This window comes from Odocoileus virginianus, chromosome 1 (genome assembly GCF_023699985.2).
Source record: "Odocoileus virginianus isolate 20LAN1187 ecotype Illinois chromosome 1, Ovbor_1.2, whole genome shotgun sequence".
NCBI classification, from domain to species: domain Eukaryota; kingdom Metazoa; phylum Chordata; class Mammalia; order Artiodactyla; family Cervidae; genus Odocoileus; species Odocoileus virginianus.
In genome coordinates this window covers 90,312,592-90,326,254 of record NC_069674.1, presented here as the reverse complement: position 1 = coordinate 90,326,254, position 13,663 = coordinate 90,312,592, and the positions used below count along the sequence as shown (strand labels likewise).

The 13,663-nt window shown below is 42.0% G+C and overlaps 1 protein-coding gene across 10 annotated transcripts in view; it reads right to left on the bottom strand.

Annotated features, from left to right (window-relative positions):
- Positions 1-2,500, bottom strand: part of ETV1 (ETS variant transcription factor 1) — a 95,826-nt gene extending 93,326 nt beyond the window's left edge. The window contains exons 1-3 of one of the 10 annotated variants that reach the window (XM_070470837.1): positions 2,327-2,500; positions 431-627; positions 165-296 (exon numbers count right to left, since the gene is read on the bottom strand). In XM_070470837.1, coding sequence (XP_070326938.1) covers positions 165-209 — 45 coding nt within the window. In that variant the 5' untranslated portion in view covers positions 210-296; positions 431-627; positions 2,327-2,500. Of the gene's footprint in view, positions 1-164; positions 297-430; positions 628-725; positions 1,089-1,309; positions 1,608-1,719; positions 1,743-2,239 lie in introns of those variants that run through there. The other 9 variants (XM_070470826.1, XM_070470848.1, XM_070470842.1 and 6 more) reach the window with 9 other exon arrangements.
- Between the last annotated feature and the right edge of the window lie 11,163 nt (positions 2,501-13,663).

Below are 13,663 nucleotides of genomic sequence, written 5' to 3'. Positions count from 1 at the left end.
CTAGAAGCAGAGTCGCCCTACAGTGGCAACAAAGCAGATAAAGTATCTGCAGTCCCAGCCCCCTTGCTCCCCACCCCCCCCCCCCTTCTCACTCGGCCTCCTCCCCCCTCTCCCCTCCGTCGGAGTCAAGTTTATAAACAGCAACTTTCGAACTGATCACTCACATTGGTGACCATGTAAGGCACTTGCTGGTCATAAAATCCATCCATTCTGCTGCTCTTCGCAAATCTCAGCTCAGTGTTTTATATTTTAAGCATTTAGCTGGAGATTTCCTCGGGATCTGGACTTCTATCAACCTAGAGGGGAACAAGATGGCTTTTAGGCTTAAAAAAAAAAAAAAATCATGAATGAAGCTCTTGAATTTGCATAGCTAATTATCCTCCGACAGTCCCATTCACAAAAATAACCCTCCCTACACAGCCTCCTTCACCTGGATCCAAAGAGAGCCAAGAGAGTTCACAATTTACATATTTTCCTCAGGAGCAAAAATTCGAACAAGAGGCGATGTATTTATTTTCACTCTCGATGTTTCCCTGCGCGGTCGGTGTACCCCGGGCAGCTCTGATTCGCAAACGTGTGCAAAGCTAGCAATGGCGATCAGCGAGACTTGCTTTGCACCTAACGGGACTAAAGAGACGGAGACACCTCTTTCACAAGGATAGTTTTTGCAACCCACAACCATGCAATTATCTGGAGAGACATAAAAAGTTGTTGGAAAGACCCACCTGAAAGCCACGCTAGGCGAACGGCTGCAAAAAATTCCCTCCAATTTTAATAAAAACATTAATTATTGCCCAGCACTTCCCCTTTGGAAGCCGAAAGCGCCTCTGACAGAGCTCAATTCGGTGGTTTTTCCTCTACTTCTCCTCCAGGGGCCTCCAATCCAAACTGATGGATCGCTGCCTCCCATTGGCTCCGCGTCTCTTTCACAAGATCAGATTTCGGGCTGTCAATCAGGAGGCTCGCTGCCCCTTCTCGTGAATCTCCCGCGCCCCTCTGCCCAAGCTGGTGCCGTGCCTGCCGGCGCTGTGACCACAGCCTGGAAACTCCACAGAGCAAATCGACTGCCGTTCTAACCCGCTGCTTATTATTAAGGCGCCTGGGGACACCGAAGCCATGTGTTATCGAGTCGCCAGTTCGCCTAACTGGTGTGTTTGGTCCACTCTCGGGCTGAAGCACTTTCCTAAAGCACTTTCGTTCGCGGCAGATATATACTCTGAAGCGCTATCCTCCAAGACCCTGCGTCCTTAGTCTCCCACCTCACCTCCCTCGAGATCTCTAGTCCCTCCACTTTGAACCTGATACCCACCTCGCAATACAGCCTCGTTCCTACTAAGCTTTTGGCCCAAGTTCTCTTCCCGTTTTTCAACGCCCACCATCACCGTTATGGTGTATCAAAAACATTTTTTTTTAACGTCATCTTCAAGTCAGTCTTTCATGGACAGTAAAATCTGTGGGGAAAGCCCTTGGGAGAAGCAGAGGGTTTGCTTTTTAGAAGGGGTTGCTTTGGGAGAGGGAATTGAGAGAACTGCAGAGCTATCTAAGTGAGGAAAAGTACAAAATCGAATGTGTCCCACGTGTGCGCCGCAACTTGGTGCTCCGAGTCCCCGGTAGAGGTGGGGAGGGGCAGGGATGGGCTGGGTGGCTCGGCCGTCCTAGGAACTCGCACGTTTCCTGAGCTTTTGTTATGTATACACGGAGGCGGAGGGTGTCACTTACTGTACTGGACGCTTTCACTTCCTCTCCAGTTTCTAAACTGCCAGAGCCGGGAGCTGGTGGCGAGGGGAGAAGGCGAGTCGGGTTTCAAGGACAATGACTGGGACGTTAAAAAGGGAGGGCTGCAATTCTGAAACCACTTGCCTGACCCTCCAACTGGGCTTAGAGCTGTAAAGAGTCACTTAAGAAAGCCTCGGCCCAACCGGGGCTGAGAGGCCTCGGAATGGCACCGGGGACTCATTGGTGTTAAAACTCATTTGTGATCCTGGTGGCGACCAGAGCTCAAGACCAAAGGAAGTTTTCGGCAGCTGTTCAGCCCGTTGGGAAACATGCTGCAACTCTCAATTTCTAACTGAAAGTTTTCCCTTAAATGGAACATTATGAAGCCATATTAAACTGCGGTATGAGCGCACAAGACTCCGGAACCATGGAAGTCAAGGGTCAATTTCTTTTTTTAATAATAATATTAAAAACCTTAATACTGGGGAAACACCCAATAACTGTGGACAGCAAGGGCACACACCGTGAGTTCTTCAAAAGCAGTAAATCAGAGTTAGCCTGTCCCAAGGCGCGCACCTACAAGTATTTTAAGCGGGAACCTCACATTTACCCCGGCCGGGGAGAGGTTTGGGCGCAGCATGGCCTCAAGGCCGGCACAGTGAGGCTCTCCGGAACTTTCCGAGGGTGCAATCAAGCGGCAAGCGTGTCCGGCCGCCCAACACTCCTGGGATAGCCCAGCCCCTCTAATCTGGGCAACAGTTTCCAAAGACATTCTCTGTGGCTGGAGCCGGACGGGTAACCAGGGTAACAGGAGGGGGCGGAGCTTCGGGCTCAGCCCCCGCGAGGTTCTCTCCGCAGCCAATAACGTACCGTCTGTTCCCAGCCCATTGTTGTTTATTGCTGACCCCGCAGCGCTCCGCTAGGAGATTGGCCGCTTTAGGGAAGGAGGCGGAGCCTCTCCCTCCCTTGCACCCACCTTTCAGCTCCATTCACAAAATTCCGGCCTGTCTTGGTCACGTGGTTGGGGGCGGGGAGCGGTAGGGGAAATGACACAACAAAGGCCCAAGTTTTCCAAACCACAAAACTTTCTTCTGCTTCGCTACCTCCTCCAAGCCTCATAAACCAACAAATATTAGAAGATGAGGAAAAGTAGGCTTGGGTCTGGGAGCATAAAGGGCGGGGGCGGGGTGTCGCGGGGGGGAGGGGAGTTAGAAATCAAAGGAAGACTCGGGGTTAATTCCAGGGTACACTGCATATGAGAAGAGCTGCAAAAGAGAAAAGTAAGAGAATTATGGAGAGGTGTGAGAAAGTGTTAAAGACAAACTAGGAACTTTTGCTCGCTGCTGCAAGTCACTGCTTTTAGACTGACAAACAGTAAAATGGATTTCAGTTTTTTCACAACATTCTGTAATGTTCATTTCTACCTTAGATGCATCCCATAGTTTATTAATTTTTTAAAGCTTCCTTTACGAACGCTGCAGATTTTCGCTGGCTGACAGTTTTAGTTTCCATTTCCCAAAACTTCACTCTTTCATAGGCACCCCAAAACACTGCCGCTTCTCCCCACCTAGGCTGGACTGACAAACAGAAGCGGAGACTTAATCCTCGGATTTGATTACGTATTGCAGGGGCTCCATATTTCCCCTTTGGATTCTTTAAGCGAACTCAGCTTTTAACTGTGTGATCTTAGCAGCAATTGAATATGATGATACATGAAAAAGCAGACAAGCCAGGCTACAGCTCAGTTTTGTTGAAAGAGCAGTTTTGAGATAAATCTTTCTGTATAGCAAATGGACTGTCAGACTATTCTCCCTCCTCTCTCTTTCTCTTCTGTCCTTTTTCTCTCTGTTCTTTTTGTACCCTGATACTTAATGAGACACTAGCTTGTAGTTTGGTTACTGTTTATCTTCTATGCTTGGCACAGGGAAAAACCAGTAGACCCAGTGGCTGAAGACATTGAAAGAGCTAAAAATTCGTTTTTCAGAAAACATTACCATTGTGGAAAATGTCTACAGAGGCAGCTGTTCTATTCACAGAGAGGAACGTCCAAAGTTGCACAAAGTTTCCACTACTTTTAAAAGTGAGTCTTTAAAAATCAGCTTAGTAAGTGCCAGTTCTTCTTGAATGGAAAATTTCATTTTGGCTGGACTTCAGGCGTAGAATGGCAGAGCAGAGGCCAAGAGGCTTTGACATTTATTTACTTGTATTTTGAAATTCCATTTAGGTTTTGAAATTAAAACTCTTGAGAGAAAGCCCGTTTCTCTCCCCCCTCCTCCCATAAAAATCCATTTCTGAGGTTGGAAAGTTTTTAACTTGCATATAAGGCTGTTTAAATCTTTCTGGTTCCTTTGCTGTTATTTAATAAAATAATAATCACTATTATTCTGGAGTTAACTTATTATAGCATTATACTGAAAATGTATGGTGGTAAATAGAGCACATTTCTAAAAGCAAAAAGAGAAAGAAACTAAGGGTATTGATTGTTACAATGGGTTAATATGATTGAAATTAAATACAATTTTGTTCAAATTGGGTAGATTATTAAGTAAAACAGTAACCTGTATAATTCTTTAAATACTTTTTATAGTGAATTGCTAATGGGCTAGTTTGCACAGAGCTATATCAAATAAATAAGGAAAAGATAGACTGTTAAAATAGCCAAGTGGGCATAGGAATGAACAAGTGAACATAAAACTCAGAAACATACACCAGAATGGTGAAAGATAATTAGTGGCTATAGTGGGCTCCCTGTGGGAACAGAAGCAGCAATTTCAGAGGAGGGTAGACCCTAGGAAGCAGGTAAAGGTGTCAATGAAATTGACACTGTATAAACGGTGTTAGCGCCCACTCTAACCCGCCATTCTCAACAAGAAAATATCTCCAAACTCCTCAAATAGAGAAAATGTAAACATGTGATTTCTAAAAAAATTCTTAACTGCATTGGAAGTCAAAACATTTTTCATTTAAAAAAAGAAAAATTTTAAATCTATATTCTATCAAGAAGAAAAACAATTCTAATGTCCAGTGATTTTACTGTTGGGGTAAGGACACTCGTATGTATTTCTGGCTAGAATGTAACTTTCTGCACCCTTTTTAAAGTAAATTTACAGTATCTACTAGACCCTAAAATGTACAATGTCTGTTAGACCTTAATTAGACCCAGTAATCCTGATTTAAGAAATCAATAAATATAGAAGCACTGTGCAAAAGGACATTTACTGAAGTATTAAGTATCAGTTCAGTTCAGTAGCTCAGTCGTGTCCAACTCTTTGCGACCCCATGAATCGCAGCACGCCAGGCCTCCCTGTCTATCACCAACTCCTGGAGTTTACTCAAGCTCATGCCCATCGAGATGGTGATGCCATCCAGCCATCTCATCCGCTGTCGTCCCCTTCTCCTCCTGCCCCCAACCCCCACCCCCAGCATCAGGGTCTTTCCCAATGAGTCAACTCTTTGCATGAGGTGGCCAAAGTATTGGAGTTTCAGCTTCAGCATCAGTCCTTCCAATGAACACCTAGGATTTATCTCCTTCAGGATGGACTGGTTGGAGTCCCATCCAAGGGACTCTCAAGAGTCTTCTCCAACACCACAGTTCAAAAGCATCAATTTTTCGGCGCTCAGCTTTCTTCATAGTCCAACTCTCACATCCATACATGACCACTGGAAAAACCATAGCCTTGACCAGATGGACATTTGTTGGCAAAGTAATGTCTCTGTTTTTTAATATGCTATCTAGGTTGGTCATAACTTTCCTTCCAAGGAGTAAGCATCTTTTAATTTCATGCCTGCAGTCGCTATCAACAGTGATTTTGGAGACCAAAAAATGAAGTCTGACACTGTTTCCACTGTCTCCCCATCTATTTCCCATGAGGTGATGGGACCAGATGCCATGATCTTAGTTTTCTGAATGTTGAGCTTTAAGCCAACTTTTTCACTCTCCTCTTTCACTTTCATCAAGAGGCTTTTTAGTTCCTCTTCACTCTCTGCCATAAGGGTGGTGTCATCTGTATATCTGAAGTTTTTGATATTTCTCCAAGCAACCTTGATTCCAGCTTGTGCTTCATCCAGACCAGCGTTTCTCATGATGTACTCTGCATAGAAGTTAAATAAGCAGGGTGACAATATACAGCCTTGACGTGCTCCTTTTCCTATTTGGAACCAGTCTGTTGTTCCATGTCCAGTTCTAACTGTTGCTTCCTGACCTGCATACAGGTTTCTCAAGAGGCAGGTCAGGTGGTCTGGTATTCCCATCTCTTTCAGAATTTTCAACAGTTTATTGTGATCCACACAGTCGAAGGCTTTGGCTTAGTCAACAAAGCAGAAATAGATGTTTTTCAGGAACTCTCTTGCTTTTTTGATGATCCAGCGGATGTTGGCAATTTGATCTCTGGTTCCTCTGCCTTTTCTAAAACCAGCTTGAACATCTGGAAGTTCTCTGTTCACGTATTGCTGAAGCCTGACTTGGAGAATTTTGAGCATTACTTTACTAGCATGTGAGATGAGTGCAATTGTGTGGTAGTTTGAGCATTCTTTGGGATTGCCTTTCTTAGGGATTGGAATGAAAACAGACCATTTCCAGTTCTGTGGCCACTGCTGAGTTTTCAAAATTTGCTGGCATATTGAGTGCAGCACTTTCACAGCATCATCTTTCAGGATTTGAAATAGCTCAACTGGAATTCCATCACCTCCACTAGCTTTGTTCATAGTGATGCTTTCTAAGGCCCACTTCACATTCCAGGATGTCTGGCTCTAGGTGAGGGATCATACCATCATGATTATCTGGGTTGTGAAGATCTTTTTTGTACAGTTCTGTGTATTCTTGCCATCTCTTCTTAATATCTTCTGCTTCTGTTAGGTGCATACCATTTCGGTCCTTTATTGAACCCATCTTAGCCTGAAATGTTCCCTTGATATCTCTAATTTTCTTGAAGAGATCTCTAGTCTTTCCCATTCTGTTGTCTTCCTCTATTTCTTTGCATTGATTGTTGAGGAAGGCTTTCTTTTCTCTCCTGGCTATTCTTTGGAACTCTGCATTCAGATGGCACTATCTTTCCCTTTCTCCTTTGCTTTTTGCTTCTCTTCTTTTCACAGCTATTTGTAAGGCCTCCTCAGACAACCATTTTGCCTTTTTGCATTTCTTTTCCTTGGGGATGGTCTTGATCCCTGTCTCCTGTACAGTGTCACGAATCTCCATCCATAGTTCATCAGGCTCTCTGTCTATCAGATCTAGTTCCTTAAATCTACTTCCTACTTCTACTGTATAGTCATAAGGGATTTGATTTAGGTCATACCTGAATGGTCTAGTGGTTATCCCTACTTTCTTCAGTTTAAGTCTGAATTTAGCAATAAGGAGTTCATGATCTGAGCCACAGTCAGCTCCAGGTCTTGTTTTTGCTAACTGTATAGAGCTTCTCCAATTTGGCTGCACAGAATATAATCAATCTGATTTCGGTACTGACCATCTGGTGATGTCCATATGTAGTCTTCTCTTGTGTTTTTGGAAGAGAGTGCTTGCTATGACCAGTGCGTTCTCTTGGCAGAACTCTATTAGCCTTTGCCCTGCTTCATTCCGTACTCCAAGGCCAAGTTTGCCTGTTACTCCAGGTGTTTCTTGACTTCCTACTTTTGCATTCCAGTCCCCTATAATGAAAAGGACATCTTTTTTGTGTGTTAGTTCTAAAAGGTCTTGTAGGTCTTCATAGAACCATTCAACTTCAGCTTCTTCAGCGTTACTGGTTGGGGCATAGGCTTGGATTACTGTGATACTGAATGGTTTGCCTTTGAAACGAACAGAGATCATTCTGTTGTTTTTGAGATTGCATCCAAGTACTGCATTTCGGACTCTCTTGTTGACCATGATGGCTACTCCATTTCTTCTAAGGGATTCCTGCCCACAGTAGTAGATATAATGGTCATCTGAGTTAAAATCACCCATTTCAGTCCATTTTAGTTCGCTGATTCCTAGAATGTCGACATTCACTCTTGCCATCTCCTGTTTGACCACTTCCAATTTGCCTTGATTCATGGACCTAACATTTCAGGTTCCTATGCAATATTGCTCTTTACAGCATCAGACCTTCCTTCTATCACCAGTCACACCCACAACTGAGTGTTGTTTTTACTTTGGCTCCATCCTTTCATTCTTTCTCGAGTTATTTCTCTTCTGATCTCCAGTAGCATATTTGGCACCTACCGACCTGGGGAGTTCCTCTTTCAGTATCCTATCATTTTGCCTTCTCATACTGTTCATGGGGTAGGGGGGAATTTAGAAGCAACTTCAATACCCACCAATAAGGACATGGTTTTTAACATGATCATTTTTTACTTTGGGATCCAATTATGGAGGTTATATGTAGCTGTTAAAATGTATGCTGTGCTCTTGGTTCCCAAACTTGAGATTACATAAGAAACTTCTTGTTAAAAATTCATATTCCTGGATGGATCCATAGAGTTTCTGATTCAGTAGACCTGAAATGAAGCCCAGCAAGCACATCATATGAAAATTCTGTGCAAGGAATTATGTTGTAGTTGACTTCTGAATCATTCTGGGGAAACCCTGTGTTGGACCTTTACCGGAAGTCCAAAGAGAGACCTGCGATGTTTACTAGTTTGGACATGTTTCACTTGACCCACATAATGTTGACACACTTGGAAAATTCAATGTCAACACATAAAGTTTGTATTTCCACTATTACTTGGCAAATCAGAGGATATGATAAGACTGAGACCAAATTCCCACATAGCAACCATCAACTGGAGCTGAATCCCACATCCCCCTTGTGTACAGGAGCATGGGTATCAGTTTTGCTCTTGTCCACACCTCTTCCCTAACTCCTGTTTTTCTTATTTATGTTGCTTACCTGATCCCTGCAAGTATCGGCCTGTGTAAATCCTGCTTTACATGTGACATGCTATTGTTGTTTAGTCACTCAGCAGTGTCTGACTCTTTGCAACCCCATGGACTGCAGCAAGCCAGGCTTTGCTGTCCTTCACCATCTCCTGGAGCTTGCTCAAACTCATGTTCATTGAGTTGGTGATGCCATCAACCATCTCATCCTCTGCTGTCCCCTTCTCCTCCTGCCTTCAACCTCTCCCAGTGTAAGGGTCTTTTCTAATGAGTCAGCTCTTCCTATCAGGTGGCCGAAGTATTGGAGCTTCAGCTTCAGCATCAGTCCTTCCAATGAATATTCAGGACTGATTTCCTTTAGGACTGACTGCTTTGATCTCCTTGCAGTCCAAAGGACTCTCAAGAGTCTTCTCCAACACCACAGTTCAAAAGCATCAATTCTTTGTCATGTCTGACATAGCATCTTAAAAAATAAAAGCAAGGAACAGATACAGAATATCATATATTCTATTTTGTTCTAGAGGAAAAATAGTGTGCATGAAGGTGCCTATACATATATATAAGACATATGTGTACATATACCTATACACAACATTTACTTACTCAACATTTTTTTATTATTACCCACCAAAGAGCCTTTGTGGACATTTTTATTCATAATTTCCCTCTTATTAAATTTGATATTATGGATACCCTATTTACCTGTTTATATCCTATAGTCTTTTGGAAGATCACAAATTAGTGTAATGCTAGCATCCATCCTTCCAAGAACCAATTTTCAACACTTGGGGCAATATCAACCCCATTGTGAATGTATAATTTATAGTGTATATTCCTATATTTTTCTCTTTCTGTAAGTATGGAATTTACCCAGAAACTTTGATTTTTATCATCTAAAAGAAGAATACACACCCTATCTCTTACTGTTAGTTACATGTACCTCCAGGAAGTCTGATTAAAGTTGTGACATAAAAGACCATTACATTTTTCTTTTAGCAAGTGGAATGGTTTATTACAACATGCACATATCATGGTCATTTTTGTCCGTTTAAGGGGTGAACACATTAGCAGTTTATAGTTAGTTTTGTAAGAACCACAGAACTTTTCATATAGAATAATAATATATCTAGGTAGTCATGAATCTTAACTTTGAGTGACTTGTAAATTTTGGAATAAGTAATGAACAAAGAGCAAAACATAAATCTTTACCTTTCTTTGGAAAGAGGACCACTGGCATTTCCTCTAGATTTGAAGGCATGGCACTGATAACCTTAAACAGGAAAACATCAGCAGAGGCCACCAGTCTCTATTCTCATAGCTGTTTTCTGGACCACGGTGAGAGATGCAGGTGTGGTGGAGGTGCTTTCCTCAAATATAAAAGACAAGCTAATGAAAAAGGGAAAAAGGGATCCTAAAGGTCCATTTTAGAAATGGAATTTTATTCTCCTGGGACACAACTTGATTTAGAACAATCTAATGACTAACCTAACAAAGCTAGTGGAGGTGATGGAATTCCAGTTGAGCTATTTCAAATCCTGAAAGATGATGCTGTGAAAGTGCTGCACTCAATGTGCCAGCAAATTTGGAAAACTCAGCAGTGGCCACAGAACTGGAAATGGTCCGTTTTCATTCCAATCCCTAAGAAAGGCAATCCCAAAGAATGCTCAAACTACCACACAATTGCACTCATTTCACACGCTAGTAAAGTAATGCTCAAAATTCTCCAAGTCAGGCTTCAGCAATACGTGAACCGAGAACTTCCAGATGTTCAAGCTGGTTTTAGAAAAGGCAGAGGAACCAGAGATCAAATTGCCAACATCCGCTGGATCATCAAAAAATCAAGAGAGTTCCTGAAAAACATCTATTTCTGCTTTATTGACTAAGCCAAAGCCTTCAACTGTGTGGATCACAATAAACTGAGGAAAATTCTGAAAGAGATGGGAATACCAGACCACCTGACCTGCCTCTTGAGAAACCTGTATGCAGGTCAGGAAGCAACAGTTAGAACTGGACATGGAACAACAGACTGGTTCCAAATAGGAAAAGGAGCACTTCAAGGCTGTATATTGTCACCCTGCTTATTTAACTTCTATGCAGAGTACATCATGAGAAACGCTGGTCTGGATGAAGCACAAGCTGGAATTAAGATTGCTGGGAGAAATATCAAAAACTTCAGATATGCAGATGACACCACCCTTATGGCAGAGAGTGAAGAGGAACTAAAAAGCCTCTTGATGAAAGTGAAAGAGGAGAGTGAAAAAGTTGGCTTGAAGCTCAACATTCAGAAAACTAAGATCATGGCATCTGGTCCCATCACTTCATGGGAAATAGATGGGGAGACAGTGGGAACAGTGTCAGACTTTAATTTTGTGGGTTCCATAATCACTGCAGATAGTGATTGCAGGCATGAAATTAAAAGATGCTTACTCCTTGGAAGGAAAGTTTTGAGCAACCTAGATAGCATATTAAAAATCAGAGACATTACTTTGCCAACAAATGTCCATCTGCTCAAGGCTATGGTTTTTCTAGTGGTCATGTATGGATGTGAGAGGTGGACTATAAAGAAAGCTGAGCGCCGAAAAATTGATGCTTTTAAACTGTGGTGTTGGAGAAGAGTCTTGAGAGTCCCTTGGACTGCAAGGAGATCCAACCAGTCCATCCTGAAGGAGATAAGTCCTGGGTATTCATTGGAAGGACTGGTGCTGAAGCTGAAACTCCAATACTTTGGCCACCTCATGCAAAGAGTTGACTCATTGGAAAAGACCCTGATGCTGGGAGGGATTGGGAGCAGGAGGAGAAGGGGACGACAGAAGATGAGATGGCTGGATGGCATCACTGACTCGATGGACATGGGTTTGAGTAAGCTCCGGGAGTTGGTGATAGACAGGGAGGCCTGGTGTGCTGTGATTCATGGGGTCTCAAAGAGTCAGACACGACTGAGCAACTGAACTGACTGACTGAATGACTAACGTGGGACACAATTTGATTTAGAACAGTATAATGACTAACAAGTTAATCATTTTATTATCAATGTATTTTACAATCAATGCATTACACATTGGGAGGACTCTTTCAAGCCGGGTTTTCCAAAGTACTTCCTAGAAGTATAGCTTGTTTATACCTCTTCTTGGAGGTATAGCTTGTTTTTTACTCCAAGGTAGAATTAGGAGAATTCCTTCCTGTGACCTCTCAGAGCTGGCATTTTCTGTTAGCTCTAAATTCTGTGTAAATGTTAATTACCATCCTTCATTCAGTAAACTCCTTAGTACTGTGTTTACAGTTGCATTCTCAGCTACTGGCATATAGAAGGTGTTGCAGGATGAATAGTGAATGGACACCATGCTACTGAATCGCCTTATTCTACAAATATAAATGCATTTCAAATATTCCTTAAGCAATATTGTAGGCAGTGACTGTTATGAAAACAAACCAAAATTTACTGGATAGTTGAAAAGGACTGACTACCTGCGTACAAATGGCTTTTAGATAAAAATTCTTTAAATTATCATCAAAAAGAAAATTAAAAGATGCACTGAGCTAAATATGTTTCTCCAATGTATTGGTTTCTTTCATTTTTGGCACACATAAACATTCTTTGTGATTTCTAAGGATCTGATATGTGACCAACAGCAAAGTATCTGAATTATATAATTCAGAATCATAACCTGTACCACTGTAAACTTTCTTTCATTTTTAAGCACAATAAATGAAGGGTTTGTACTTGATGCTCTTGAGATCCCTTATGAAAGAAGTCCCCTACGTTTCTTAGTCTTAGTTAATGACTGTATTAAATAAACTCACTCGTACGAAAATAAAAAGTGGTGTGGGAAAGCGGATTTGGCATCAGACAGTCATGGACATGAATGGTGGCTCCAAGAAAGGCCAAATCATTTCATCTCTCTGAGTCTCAGTTGCCCACATCTATATAATGAATATAAAACCTATCTTCCAAAATTGCTGTGAGGAAGAAATGAGTTAATGTATTTCAATTGCCTCTCAGAGTTGGTACTCAGAGAAGTTGCCTTTCTCGTCCTGTTTATTAGAGCTTCTCTCTGACATCAAACAATAGATCCCTCCTCTCTGGGTCAGTCCTCCTTGGCCTAAGATCCCAGATCTATCCCTATGAGCTTCCGGCTGACTTTTAGAACGGTCCTTAATACATGAGACTTGTCTGCCTCGCTTTCTGCCCATGTTTCAAAATAATTTTCCAGCTTCCCATCTACGTGGGAGCCAATTCCTGGTCTCCGATATTTTCCCTGCTCCAACCAAGGACTGACACCTCAGATTCCTTTCCCTAGTCTCTTGTGATCAGCCAACTTGGTGCCTGACACCACATGCTAATTATCTGCAACTTGGATCCCCTCACTGAGTTCAAAAACTCTAGCCTGGTAGTTGAAGGAGACAGAAAATGTTGCTTCACAACAGAGGGATTAGTCTCAAAAAAGTAAAACAGAAAAGTGATCCAAAACAGAGCGATTTCTGAAAAGGGGCAAAAGAACAGCTTCATGTCCATCACTTCCTTAAAACCTAGAAAAGTCGTCCCAGAATGAGGGTCACCAATGATCCTTAAGTCAGCTTCTTGGTATTTGAAGAACAATGTGTCTTTGAACTTTGTAATAGTGATTTCACTTCTCTGTGATCTTCCTGAGAGTTCTCTTTTATATTTAAAATGTTCCTTTTGTCCTGAATTTCTTCTCAAGTTTAAAAATAGCCCTTTGACTAAAGGCATTTCATGTGAGCACATCAAAGAAAGCTGCAAATCTTCTTTGTATCTGTAAAACACACTCTAAATACAACTTGGATTTTTATTCTTGGCTCATTTTTCTAAATTGAAATCCCTACCTGTTTCTCTGGTGTCAAATAATATCAATGTTCATAGGTCTATCAAATATATTTTGGAGCAAAATAGTCTACCCAGAAAAATAAGTTTTTTATGATGAGAGTCTTACCTTTGTTAGGAAAGATTTGTATCTGATGCTCTAGACATCATTTGAGTCCATAAAGGAAGGCATTATCAGAAAGGCATTCAGGAAGCAGGTATGTATATGAATGAGGACTAAAAATAATTTTGCATTTAGAGTTGAGGCAAAGATATTCTTT